Here is a 12,869-nt window from a genome sequence, read left to right on the forward strand (position 1 = left end):
TTGAAAGAACCCTATAAGCCAGTGATGTAGTCTTTTCTTAATGGTGCAAAGAAGGGGACAGGGGCAAGTTTAGTAAACATTACACTTTGAAATGATAAATCTTACTAGAATTCATTATTTAGTTTCAGGGTCTCCTTAGAACCGAGAAGGGAACATTGAAGTTCATAATCTCTTAAATATTTTCAGTGGCAACCCCCAACTTTGTGCTTTCCTCCCAGGGTCTATGTCATACCTTATTTTAGAAAGAAAAAAGCTCCGTTTTCAAGGAGAAATGCTTCTACATTACAACCTTTCAGACTATTTTCAAGACATACCATGTTGCCACTGACATAAATGGAGTTAGTTCTTGGGCTTTGTTCTTTAGGTTTCATACAGTTGGAGTTAAAAGGAAGGGTTTGATATGTGAGCTACATGTTTACTTGATCATAGTGTCCTTCAAAGGACAAATTGGTTATAGAAGAATTAAAAGGACCTCTTTGTAAAATTACTTTTCATAGACCCTAAGATTGCTATAAAGGGACATGCTAATATAATAGATTCTTAAATTGCTTGATGAACTTCTTAGGCAACCTAATTAAAAAGTGTCATAATTTCCAACATTTCTTTTAAGCTACTTTTAATCATTTATTTTTCCTTGAATTGCTGATGATATTCTTATGCTTATGTAATCATGTACAGTAGATAACGGTTAACATTTATAAAACGAATTTATAGAATAGAAATTAATTCCCTCTACATTGAAACAAGGGTAAACAAATTGTCTACTGTGACTACCTATCATATGCCACATTGATGCCTGCTTATGGAACGCTGATATAGTGTAAATATTTTTTTCATGTAGATCTATGTAAATAAATGCTGAATAAGTGGAATCCCTTGCTCTCTATATAAAGATACATGTATATATAAATAGATAGAGGTGCATTCATATGATTAATTAGAAATGAGTATAGTACTAATTTTTTGTATAGTAGAATTAATCTAAAACCCCAGTAAAGGCAGCCAGTATTGCCCAGACATTTCCCTTGACTTGCATCCGAATTAGTCAACTGATTAGAAATATCCCTTGCATTAAGAAGTTATAGAATATGCTTTAAATTATTTGTCATGTTAAACTCTTTTACTGGGCTTTTATTAAGATTTACGTTAGTAAATATGTAATTGTGAGAGGAATTGTGGCATTTTGTTCTTATCTTAGAAACAAATTGAATTTAAAGGAAAAATATTTCTTTGTAATGGGTAAAAATGCTTTGAGTAAATATTTTCAAATGAATTTGACATCGTTCTTTTTTTTTTTTTTTTTTAAGATTTATTTTATTTATTTCTCTCCCCTTACCCCCATTGTCTGCTCTGTGTCCATTTGCTGTGTGTTTTTCTGTGTCCACTTGCATTATCCAGCGGCACTGGGAAACTGCATCTCTCTTTTGTTGCGTCGTCTTGCTGTGTCAGCTCTCGTGTGGGGCGCCACTCCTGGGCAGGCTGTGCTTTTTTCACTTGGGGCAGCTCTCCTTGTGGGGTGCACTTCTTGCGCATGGGGCACCCGTACGCAGGGGCGCCCCTGTGTGGCGTGGCACTCCTTGCCTGCGGCAGCACTGTGCATAGGCCAGCTTACCACACAGGTCAGGAGGTCCTGGGGATCGAACCCTGGACTCTCCATATGGTAGACAGACACTCTTATCAGTTGAGCCATGTCTGCTTCCCTGACATAGTTCTGACACATAATTTTAAACTATAGATTTTATAGCTCTTAGTTGCTTCTGGTAATAACAGTAACTACATACTAGATATTGGTAGGAGTGAGCAATGCCACAGTTTGTTCAGATCCAGTAGGTTTAATCACTGAAAGATTTAAGTACTACTTAGAATTCCTATGTATATTTTTTATAATATGCTTTCAGATTTATTCTACATCATTTATTGACTCACAGCTTCCCTTTAGGGAAGTATTGTCTGTGACCCTTTTGAGTCAAATTATATAGCTTGCTTTGAAATGATAAATAAGATATTCTAAATAAAGATGAGTTTTAGTTTTACTAGAGTATATATCTGGAAGGCATTGAATTCTGTCATCTCAGAATTATTATTTTCTTAGGCGGTACCGGAGATTAAACCCGGGACCTTGTACATGCAAAGTAGGAGCTCAACCGTTGAGCTACACCAGCTTTGCTCAGAATTATTTTTTATGGTATTAATGATGAGTGTCAAATTTCATTATACCTATTTTGTTTCCTCTAGCATATTACATTTATATCATTTTCATGAGTTTTAAAAAATTATCCACTTTTCTTGAGTTTTTTATAAATTTTAAATTTACTCATGAATTTTAAATGTGTTTTGATATGTTGTTTTGTATGCAATGATTTGAATATCTTACATTTCATGTTAAGGTTAAAATTTTGCTTTTAAAGCATATGTATGAAATTATATTGAGAATTGCTGCTTATACTATAACTGTTAAAAGAAAATGTTCATTTAATAGTATAATTAGTCGATAGTGTGTTTTTAGAGGCAAAAACACTTTCTAAGTAATTTAGAACTGCTCAATCAAAATGGAAACATGTAGTCACCTGAAGGTACATGAGAAAACTAAAATGAAATTTCACCTGAGTTTGAAATTGAATGGCAAATAATTCTGATCAGAAATTTAATTTAAATTTCTGGTTGATATAGATTAGGTGATTCATTTAGAAGTATGGTAAATAAAAGGAAACATAAAAATCACAGTCATAGTTTTAAAGCTGTAAGTCATTCTTAAGATCGCATGGATTCTTTAACGAAAGAGAACGGACATTGTTGATGGTAGAACTGCCCTTTTCCTAGACCAATTCTTGGAACCGGAGGAATCTGAGTAGTTAAGCATCAATCTTAGTAAGCTGATGTGTACAGCAGGCTGTTGGAAACTTTATATTCGAATGCTTCTATTTTTATCAGGGGCTAGATTTGTCCTTCTAAGCAAATATGATAGGAAGCAAAAAGGCTTAGCAAGTACCTGCTATGTTTTAAAAATACAGTATAAGCTATTTTAAGTTTGATGATAGAGGCTTGTTCTTCATGAATAGCAAAAATCTGATATTAATACCTTTATTTATAATCAAAATTTGTCCTGTTATTTAACACGTAAACTGTAGCTGTAACTGTACAAAAAGCAATTATAAAGCTGGAGAGGAGTTTAAGTTTTTGTGTCCCATCTTCCATCCTCGGGATAATTTATCTAGTGCACATTTGATTTGTGGAAGATTGCTATGCATTTCCTACACATTTGTTTATTAGCACTCGGTAATAGGATTTTTTGAGTGGAAGAAATGAGGGAGAAGTGGGAAAAAATTGTATTACTGAATATTATTGTATCTGTTAAGTGCTTACATTTCCCCCACAATATTGTCTTGTACTGTATGATTTTTCAGCATTTAAGAAGCGGTTTTGTTCTTTATAGCTGAACCAATAACGTTTCCATCTGGAGGAGGCAAGTCATTTATTATGGGTTCTGATGATGTTTTGTTAAGTGTACTGGGCCTTGGAGACCTTGCAGACTTGACGGTAACAAATGATGCAGACTATAGTTATGATGTAAGTGCAGTTTTATTTTTAATTTTTTAATGATTTAATAGAAGGCTCCTTATTTTTTTGGATTCACTCTTAAGTAATACAGAATTAATGTCAAGGTGCATGGAAAACATAAGTTTAAAGTGTCAATGTATTCATTTGAAGTGATAGTTTTTCTTTTACAATTACTTTCCTTGTGGTGTTTAAATATTTCTTAGGTATTGTGGTGGATTAGCTAGGAGTTTGAGATGATTACCTTAAAATATTGGTAGATAAATATCTAGAGTAATCAACTCTCAATTACTTATGAATATTAAGCTACACTTTGGTGTTAACAAGAAAAAAATAATAGATAACCTGAATAACTTGTCTTCAGAGTACTTTTTAAAAAGCACATTATATTTTTGAACATTTAATTTTCTTAGGGATAATGTTAAACTTAGCTTCCATCATTTCCTGAATACTTATTCCTTCATTTGTGGGATGGGGAGAGGATAGGGGTATAGAAGGAAGTGTTAGAGGTGAAACTAGTCTTGGATTAAATTTTTTTCTAGACAAATCTCAGTTGAGAGTTAACTGTACTTACTTAGATTTATAATGAATTTCTTGGATTAAATTTTATTCTAGACAAATCTCAGTTGAGAGTTAACTGTACTTACTTAGATTTATAATGAATTTCTTTTTTCTAATTTTATACCTAGAGAGGAAAACCTTGGTAGGCTGGATTAATCTCTCTGTAATGCTAATTTTTAAAGTATGAGCAACCAAATTCTAGTAAGCTATTGACTGCTTTAGAAGTGTTTATATAACCTATCTTTACAGATGGAGAAATAAAGGTAAAAATGATAAACCTTTATCAATATCAACATTAACAAAAATAGGATGAAAATATTCTTAAAATGCCTTTAGTTCAGACTTTTGTGAATTATCTTAAATTGCTGTGTTTAAAAATCTCACATGCTAATTTCCTAAGTGAGAGCTGTACTGTTATCGTGCCTTTGTATTTTGGGTAGTAATTTAAATAATTTGTATTGTTTCCATTTAAAGTATTGCAGCAAATGCAGTTATTTTTGTTGTTTTCATCTGACATTTATTGAGTTGGGCCTTTATCTTGATGATTATATAAAAACAGATGAAGAGATTCTTCATTTGATCTTTGTAATTGAAAGGCTAATGAAATTATTCTTCTTTGTTCTTAAGTGATAGATTTGTTAAAAAGTTTTTAAGGCACATTAAATTTCCACTGGACATTTTAGCATAACAGTTGAAAATATATGTTTTAAACACACCAAAAACTCCTCATGCCTTTCAATTACCACTTTTACCACTGAATATTGTGTTGTCTTTCTTTCTAGTTGCCTGCCAATAAAGATGCCTTTCGAAAGACATGGAATCCCAAGTATACACTACGTAGCCATTTTGATGGAGTACGAGCATTAGCTTTTCATCCTGTAGAACCTGTGCTGGTAACTGCCTCTGAGGACCATACGCTGAAACTTTGGAACTTGCAGAAAACAGTTCCTGCCAAAAAGCAAGTATTTTCATGTTGGCCTGTTTTCTGTTTTTGTTAGTTTTGCTAATAATTGTAAGTTAATTATACTTTTTACTATCTATATCTTTTACATAACACATTTGTTCTTACCTAATGAATCTTAAAATATCAACCAATAGTATGCAATAATTTAATTGCCTTCTCCCCTTCCTCCTTTTCTCCCTCTTTTAGGAGTGCCTCTTTAGACGTAGAGCCTATCTACACATTTAGGGCCCACATGTAAGTTACCTTGATTAGATGTTTAATTTAACAGCCATAGTTGTTGTTAATTATTCATTATCAATCCTCAAACCTTATAATTTTCTGTGTTTAAAAATCTCACATGCTAATTTTCTAAATGATAACTGTACTGTTATTGTGCCTTTGTATTTTTGGTGGTAATTTAAATAATTTGTGTTGTTTCCATTTAAAGTATTGCAGCAAATGTAGTTATTTTTGTTTTTTTGTGTTTTCATCTGACATTTAATAGGAATTTGGCCTTTATTTTGATGATTACATAAAAACAGATTATGAGACTCTTCATTTGATATGTGTGTTTGAAAGGTTAATGAAATTATTCTTATTAGTTGAATATTTAATTTGATTAGTAATTGTACTAGAGAAAATATCAGTATTATTCAAATATTAATGTTTACTTTAAATGCAATTCAGAAGTTTGGGAGGTTGAGGCTGTGTGTTTCTTCATAGGATTTATTAGTAATTTTTTTCTCTCTTCTTAAAATAGTGGTCCTGTTCTGTCATTAGCTATTAGTTCTAATGGTGAACAGTGTTTTAGTGGTGGTGTTGATGCAACCATCCAATGGTGGAATATCCCCAGCCCTAATGTGGATCCATATGATACATATGGTAAGTAAAGGCTCAAGATGTTTTTTGTTTGTTTTCTTTTTAAGTAAATGGAGTTTACAAAAGTAAGTATCTCAGGGAGCTGATATGGCTTAAGCCATTGAGCACCTGCTTCCTGCATGGGCGGTCACAGGTTTGGTCCCTGGCCTGGTAACTCAAAAATAAAAGTATATGCCTCAGATATCATTGTAAGGTTGTTTAAACATACATTAGTCTCCTCATTTAGTTATTCCATTTGTAATTTGCTTAATTAAAGAGAAAAATTAAAAATTTGTCTGGCCATGAGTATTTGTCTCCAAATTGGTACTTTCTCTATATTAATAACAACGTCTTAATTAAATAATTAACTTCATTCTTAGTTACAGAAAGGCAAGAAGGGAAAAATAAAAATGTAAGGAGAAATTTAAAAAATTTTAAGAAAGAGCTTATATAGTTCAAAATTATATAGGCAAAAACAAACAAATGGGGGAGTAGGATGTAAATCAGTACAACTTTTTGGAGTGCAAAAAATTTTTAATTTCAAAATTTAGAGAAAAACAACTTTTAACTCAAATATCTACTTCTAGAAATCTATAAAAATACCTACATATATGTTCAAATATATTTACAAGGGCATACTTTGCAGCATTTGTAGGTAGGTGTTTATTTAATTTATTTATTTTAAGAAGGTACTGGGGATTAAACCCAGGACCTCATACATAGGAAGTAGACTCTCAACCACTGAGCTACATCCGCTCCCATAAAAAATTAAATAAAAATAAATGTTTATTGGAAATGGTTAAACAGTGGTCTATTTAATGGTTAGTTTATGTAAAAATAATTCAAGATCTCTTTGTTTTGTTTTGTTTGTTTTTTAACAAGCACTTGGTGCCTGAATTTACCAGGCATAATGTTAAGCACTATGTCAAGAAATAAGAATTTATTGTGCAAAGGCTAGACATTAAACAGATAAGCATGGAGGAGGTGATAGTTTGTGGTTACAAATCGTGATGTGTGCTGTGAAGATAAAGTACTATGAAATAACAGGCAGAACCTTCTTTAAATGAGTGGCCAAGAAAGGCCTATCCAAAATAAAGGATAAAAGGAAACTTCCAATAAGAAGTTTTAAACTAGGAAGTGACCTAATAATTGTTGGGTTTACCACTGGGTGAACCTTAAAAACATTATGCTTAGTACAAAAAGCCAAAAGAAATAGTCATAAAAGGCCACATACCATATGATTCCATTTATATGAAATGTACAAAATAGGCAAATGTGTGGAGACAAAATAAATTATTGGTTACCCAGGACTGCGGAAATGACTGACTAGTGATGAAAAGTGTCTTAAAATTGATTGTGGGAACAGTTACACCACTCTGAACATACTGAAAAACTGTTGAATTGTATACTTTAAATGGGTGAGTTGTATCGTATATGAATTCTATCTTACTAAAGCTGTTTTTAAAAATTGGGAAGATACAGAAAAATATAAGGAAGTGAGAATAAAAATAAACCATAATGTTAACAGTTAGAGATAACCCCTGTGAATATACTTTGATTTGTTTGTGTTTGTGTCATTCCTTCCAGAGCCAAATGTTCTAGCTGGCACTTTAGCTGCTCATACAGATGCAGTCTGGGGTCTTGCTTACAGTGGCATAAAAAATCAATTACTGTCTTGTTCAGCAGATGGCACTGTTAGGTTATGGAATCCACAAGAAAAATTGCCATGTATTTGCACTTACAATGGAGACAAGGGTAAGTCAATTTTGCTTCTAATTTAAAAAGCTTAATTTTTTTTGTTGAAATATAGAAGATAGAAGGACAAAATAATTTATTTCTTTGCCTCTCCAAAGAAATAAGTGAAGAGAATTTTATAATACTTGGGGTAATCTTTTGACCCGTGGACAATTTTTGTAATTAAGAAAGGTGCTTTGCAAATATATCCTATAGCACAGTGATTTTTGACCTTTTTAGATCATATCACATTTAGATATTAAAATTATTTTTAGGGAACAATGGTTGTAGACAAATAAAGTTCGTCACAGGAACAACATGAGTTGTTCATCAATTGCTTCAGGGGACTTTCCCCAACGGCTAAAGGGATCATAGCTTCAAGCTTACAAGTAAACCATGTTTATAAATTTCCACACTGGTTGGGAAAACCAGCCGTAATCATCGAAATAGAACCATCAACTTCAAAGTTCAAAATTGGGTTACATGCACGATTTCAAATCTTTTCCTATCAAAGAAGGCTTTCACAAGTCTTTGGTGTGAAATCATTTATTATTTACATGTGCACCTATATTTTGTTGGTCTTACTTTCCAAGTAATGTTTTAGCTATTTTTAAATCAGACCTTTTATATTTTTAAAAAGGTATTTATTGATTTAAGACATTTCAGATAAGTAATATATGCTTAATTTTGTTGGTTCTCTTAAGATACCTTAGTGATTTTACTAGTTTTTCAATTATCTGAGCTTTGAGGTAAAAATTCATTTAGGGGAAATGGCTGTGGCTCAAGCAGTTGAGCTTCTCTTTACCATATGGAGGACCTGGGTTCGATCCCCAGGACTTCCCAGTAAAAAAAAGAAAAAAGGCATCCCAGACCCATGCGGTGAGGTGCAGGCCCCCGCATGGCAAAGCAACGCACCAAAAAGATGATGACACAACCGGATAGAAAAAAAATTTTCATTTAGGTGTTTCTTGGAGTTTATTAAGAAAATCATATGCTTAATTCCAGATTTCACCTGTTGTAGTGTGATCTGGCCAGTTGAATTTTATTTAATATGTTAAAAGATAGAAATTGCTGTGCCAGCCACTTTAAGATAGTACTGTATTTGTGGATTCTAGATTTTAGCCTTCATTTTTACAAAGCCTTCATTTATTAGCTATTTGATGAGGTTTGTAGGACTCAAAATACATGAAACAGTCTCCCAAGACAATCATGTAAAAATGCTTAATTTATCATTTTATATAAAGAAATTTAATTGATAAGATGGCAAAAAGACCCCCAATTTTTTTTTCTCCCCTAGAAGAGAATACATAGGAACATGAATATTACTATATGTACTTTTTTTTAGGAGGTACTAGGGATTGAACTCAGGACTTTGTACACAAGAAGCAGGCACTCAACCACTGAACTACACCCATCCCCCACTATATGTACTCTTTTTTTAAGATTTATTTTATTACTTTATTTATTCCTCCCTCCTCCAGATAGCTATCTTGTCTGTCTGCCCATTGTTTGCTTGCCTTCTCCAGGAGGCACCGGGAACTGAACCCGGAACCTCCCACATGTGAGGGGAGCGCCCAGCAGCCTGGACCACATCTGCTCCCTGTGGGTTGCGGCTTCTGCTGGCTTGTGGCATCTGCTTGTTGTGATGGGAGACGGCGTCTATGCTCATTGCGGCAGAAGGCAGCATCTAAGCTTGTTGTGGAGGGAGGTAGCACCTAGCTTGTTGCAGTGGGAGGCAGCATCTGCTCGTCTTCTTTTAGGAAGTGCCAGGACTGAATGCAGTACCTCCTGTGTGATAGGCGGGTGCCCAAGGAGTTGATCCACTTCCCCTGCACCTCACTGCGTGGGTCTAGGATGCCTTTTTTCTTTTTTTTTTTAACCAGGAAGTCCTTGGGATAGAACCCAGGTCCTCCATATGGTAAAGAGAAGCTCAATTGCTTGAGCCACATCCACTTCCCCTATATATACTCTTTAAGAGCCATCTAGTTATATATTTCTTATAATGTTAAATATTATATAATTTTTTAAAATAATTGAGGAAATGTTACCTATTATCTCACCATGCTAACACAATTGCTTTCTTTTTCAATAACATAGTATCAATAATATCTGAATTCTTTTTTTAACTGGAAAGTGGAGATCTCTATTATTGTGTTTACACTGTATCTCTTTGGGTTCCTTTTAGAGCATGGAATACCTACATCAGTTGACTTTATAGGCTGTGATCCAGCTCATATGGTGACCTCTTTCAACACTGGTAGAACAGTAATTTATGATTTAGAAACATCACAGTCTTTGGCTATGTTTTCATCACAAGTAGATTCTGGTAAGTTTTCATGGATTTCTTTGAGACTTTTCAAAGAATTATTACTCCATAGAAGGTGATCTTACTTTTAGTTAATTTACATATTTTGACTCTGAATTTAGGGTGGCAAAATGATTAGTTTAAATATGTTATGGTTGGCATTTATTTACATTATTTCTGCTTTTTCCTTAAATTATGCTTACAAGACTAGGTGGGTATGGAGGACAGAGGAATGAGTGTAGCCATGTGAAGGTGAAAGGAGGGAAAATAATTAGAAACTTTTATGGAAATACATATGAAAGTAGAGAGAATGCAATAAAGAACCTGATGTACTCATCATCCAGCTTTAATAATTACGTATAAATGGCCAACATCTTAAGTGTTTTTGTAGTTCATTTGAATAGGGATCTAAATAAGGTCTATGCATATTGATTGGTCAGTAGTCTGCTCAGATATTTTTTCATCCATGGGTTCCACATCCACTCTTGTATTTTACTTGCATTTTTAAATAAAAGCAAATAGTTTGTCACACAATTTCCTAGTCAAGATTTTGCTGGCTATATCTCTGTGCTGTCATTTAATACACACCTCTGTCCTTTATTTCCTCTGAATTAGTAATAGATTTAGAGGCTTATTTATATTTAGGTTCCCTTTTCAATAAACTTGTAAAAATGTTCTTTGGTAAGACTTCTTCATAGGTAGTGTTTCAGTTTGCTAAAGGGCAGCCCAGGCAAAGTACCAGAAATGTGTTGGCTTTTATAAAGAGTTTTTATTGGGGGTAAAAGCTTACAGTTTGAAGCCCATGAATAGTGCAACTCAAGGTACCATAAGAAGTGTTTTCTCACCCAAGTCAGCTGCCTTATGTTGGAGCAAGTTGTGGAATGATCTCTGCCAAACTTTCTGCCTCCCGCCAACCACCCCCCCCCGCCCCCCCCCCCCCCCCCCAGGGTGTACTGGCTCCCTTTGAGCTACTCTGTGGGTCCAGCCTCTTGGGGCTTTGTGCTTAAGTAATCCTGTAGTCCCCTCTCTCCTGGCATAGGCCTTGTTTCTTTCTGGGCCTTCTATATTAGTCTTGACTCTTCCACTCTCTTCCCAAGCTCAGCTGTAGGCTATCAGGCAAATGTTTCGTCTCTCCCTGGGCCTCAGCTATTTGAGACTCCTTTCTCTCACATGTCAGGATCAGAAATGGCAGAGCTCTCCCTTCTTGTATCTGTCTGAGTGTCCATTTATATCAGACCAAGCAAGGGAATGGGGGACACAACCTGAGTTATACCTCACAGCAGTCTTATCAAGTAACCTAATCAAAGGCCTCTCAACTGAATTTAAAACAAAGGGTATCATACCCAGGGGAATAGATTAGTTTACAAATATAATCTTTCATTTTATGGGATTCATAAAATCTCAAAATGCCACAGTTCAGTTTGTGAACTTTTATCAGAAGATAAATAAGGGGAAGAAGATTATATCATAGTAGCTCAGGCAAGGTGCAGGTCTCTTGCAAAATAGGGGAGAAGGTATAAAAGTCATTTGAGGGAACCACTTTGGGGACTGCATATCAGGGACTGGGGACAGAAATGAAAAGACAAAAGGGAAAACTTAACTGCTGCCCACGCAGCTGGGAGTATCACCCATTTCCCACACACAAGGCAAATGACCTTGGTAAAACCTGTGGCTGAGCAGCCAACACAGAGAGGAAAGGACATATTCCTTCCTGAGAGAAGGAAGGGTGCAACAGCGGGGGGCTGAGTGTAGTTTCTCTTCAGCAGATATAACCACCATAATTTGGTTTTGAATTACTGTTTCAGAAGAGCTGGTTAGTAGAAATTGAAGGATTCATCTCCATGGAAAGGTGTGCAAAGAGTGCCATTTCCTGGCCTGCTGGGAAAATGAAGGAAGACAAGGCTTGTCTTTCCTCCCTTTTCTATGCCCCATTTGTGGCTCCCTGCCCCTGTGGTAATTTTAAAGTTTTAGAAAAAATTGAACCAAAAATCAAAGACCTGTGAAATAAAACCACTAGGCAAGAGAGAAAAATTGATCAACAGATTAAAATCACCAACATAATTGAATGCCTAGATAGCAATAAAATATAACAAGCCATACAAGAAACAGGAAGATATTGCCCAACCAAAGGAACAAACCAAGAATCTACTAGAGACACAGGATTCAAAACAACTAATCAATGATGTTCACACAAATCTCCTTAACAATTTAAGGAGATGAGAGAAAATATGTTTAAAGAGATAAAGGATATTTAGATGACACTTAGAGCATAAAGAAAAATTAAAAAGTATCAGAGCTTATGGGAACAAAAGACACAAAAATTCATTAAAGGCTTATGACAGCAGATTTGAAATGGCAGAAGAATGAATAAGTGAAATTGAGGAAGATCACTGAACTTGAAAAAATAGAAGGGCAAAAGAAAAATAGAAAAATTGAACAGGGTCTCAAGGAATTGAGTAACAAAACAAATGTGTGTTTTAGGTGTCTCAGAAGGAGAAGTGAATGGAAGGGAGGAAGAAAGAAAATTTGAGGAAATACTGACCAAAAATTACCCAACTCTTATGAAAGACATGAATATTAATATCCAAGAAGAACAGTGTACTCCAAACGAATAAATCTGAGTAGACCAATTCTGAGCCATCTACCATTCCGTTTTTCAGATGCTAGAGATAAATTCTGAAAGCAGCAAGAGAAAAGCAATGTATCACATACAGGGGAGCCTCAATAAGGCTAAGTGCCATTCTTTAATCAGAAACCATGGATGTGAGAAAGCAGTGGTATGATATATTTAAGGTACTGAAAGAGAAAAACTGGGGAAACGGACTTTGGCCCAGTGGTTAGGGCATCCGTCCACCATATGGGAGGTCCGCGGTTCAAACCCTGGGCCTCCTTGACCCGTGTGGAGCTGGCCAT

At 34.7% G+C, this 12,869-nt stretch overlaps 1 protein-coding gene across 4 annotated transcripts in view; it reads left to right on the forward strand.

Moving 5' to 3' along the window:
* STRN3 (striatin 3) overlaps nucleotides 1-12,869 on the forward strand; it is a 122,647-nt gene that overhangs the window by 91,533 nt on the left and 18,245 nt on the right. For all 4 annotated transcript variants that reach the window (XM_004467931.5, XM_004467929.5, XM_004467930.5 and 1 more), the window contains 6 exons: nucleotides 3,434-3,567; nucleotides 4,899-5,074; nucleotides 5,267-5,314; nucleotides 5,820-5,941; nucleotides 7,505-7,672; nucleotides 9,837-9,977. In XM_004467931.5, coding sequence (XP_004467988.2) covers nucleotides 3,434-3,567; nucleotides 4,899-5,074; nucleotides 5,267-5,314; nucleotides 5,820-5,941; nucleotides 7,505-7,672; nucleotides 9,837-9,977 — 789 coding nt within the window. The remainder of the gene's footprint in view (nucleotides 1-3,433; nucleotides 3,568-4,898; nucleotides 5,075-5,266; nucleotides 5,315-5,819; nucleotides 5,942-7,504; nucleotides 7,673-9,836; nucleotides 9,978-12,869) is intronic.

The sequence above is a fragment of the Dasypus novemcinctus genome, chromosome 3 (assembly GCF_030445035.2).
Source record: "Dasypus novemcinctus isolate mDasNov1 chromosome 3, mDasNov1.1.hap2, whole genome shotgun sequence".
Lineage (NCBI taxonomy): Eukaryota > Metazoa > Chordata > Mammalia > Cingulata > Dasypodidae > Dasypus > Dasypus novemcinctus.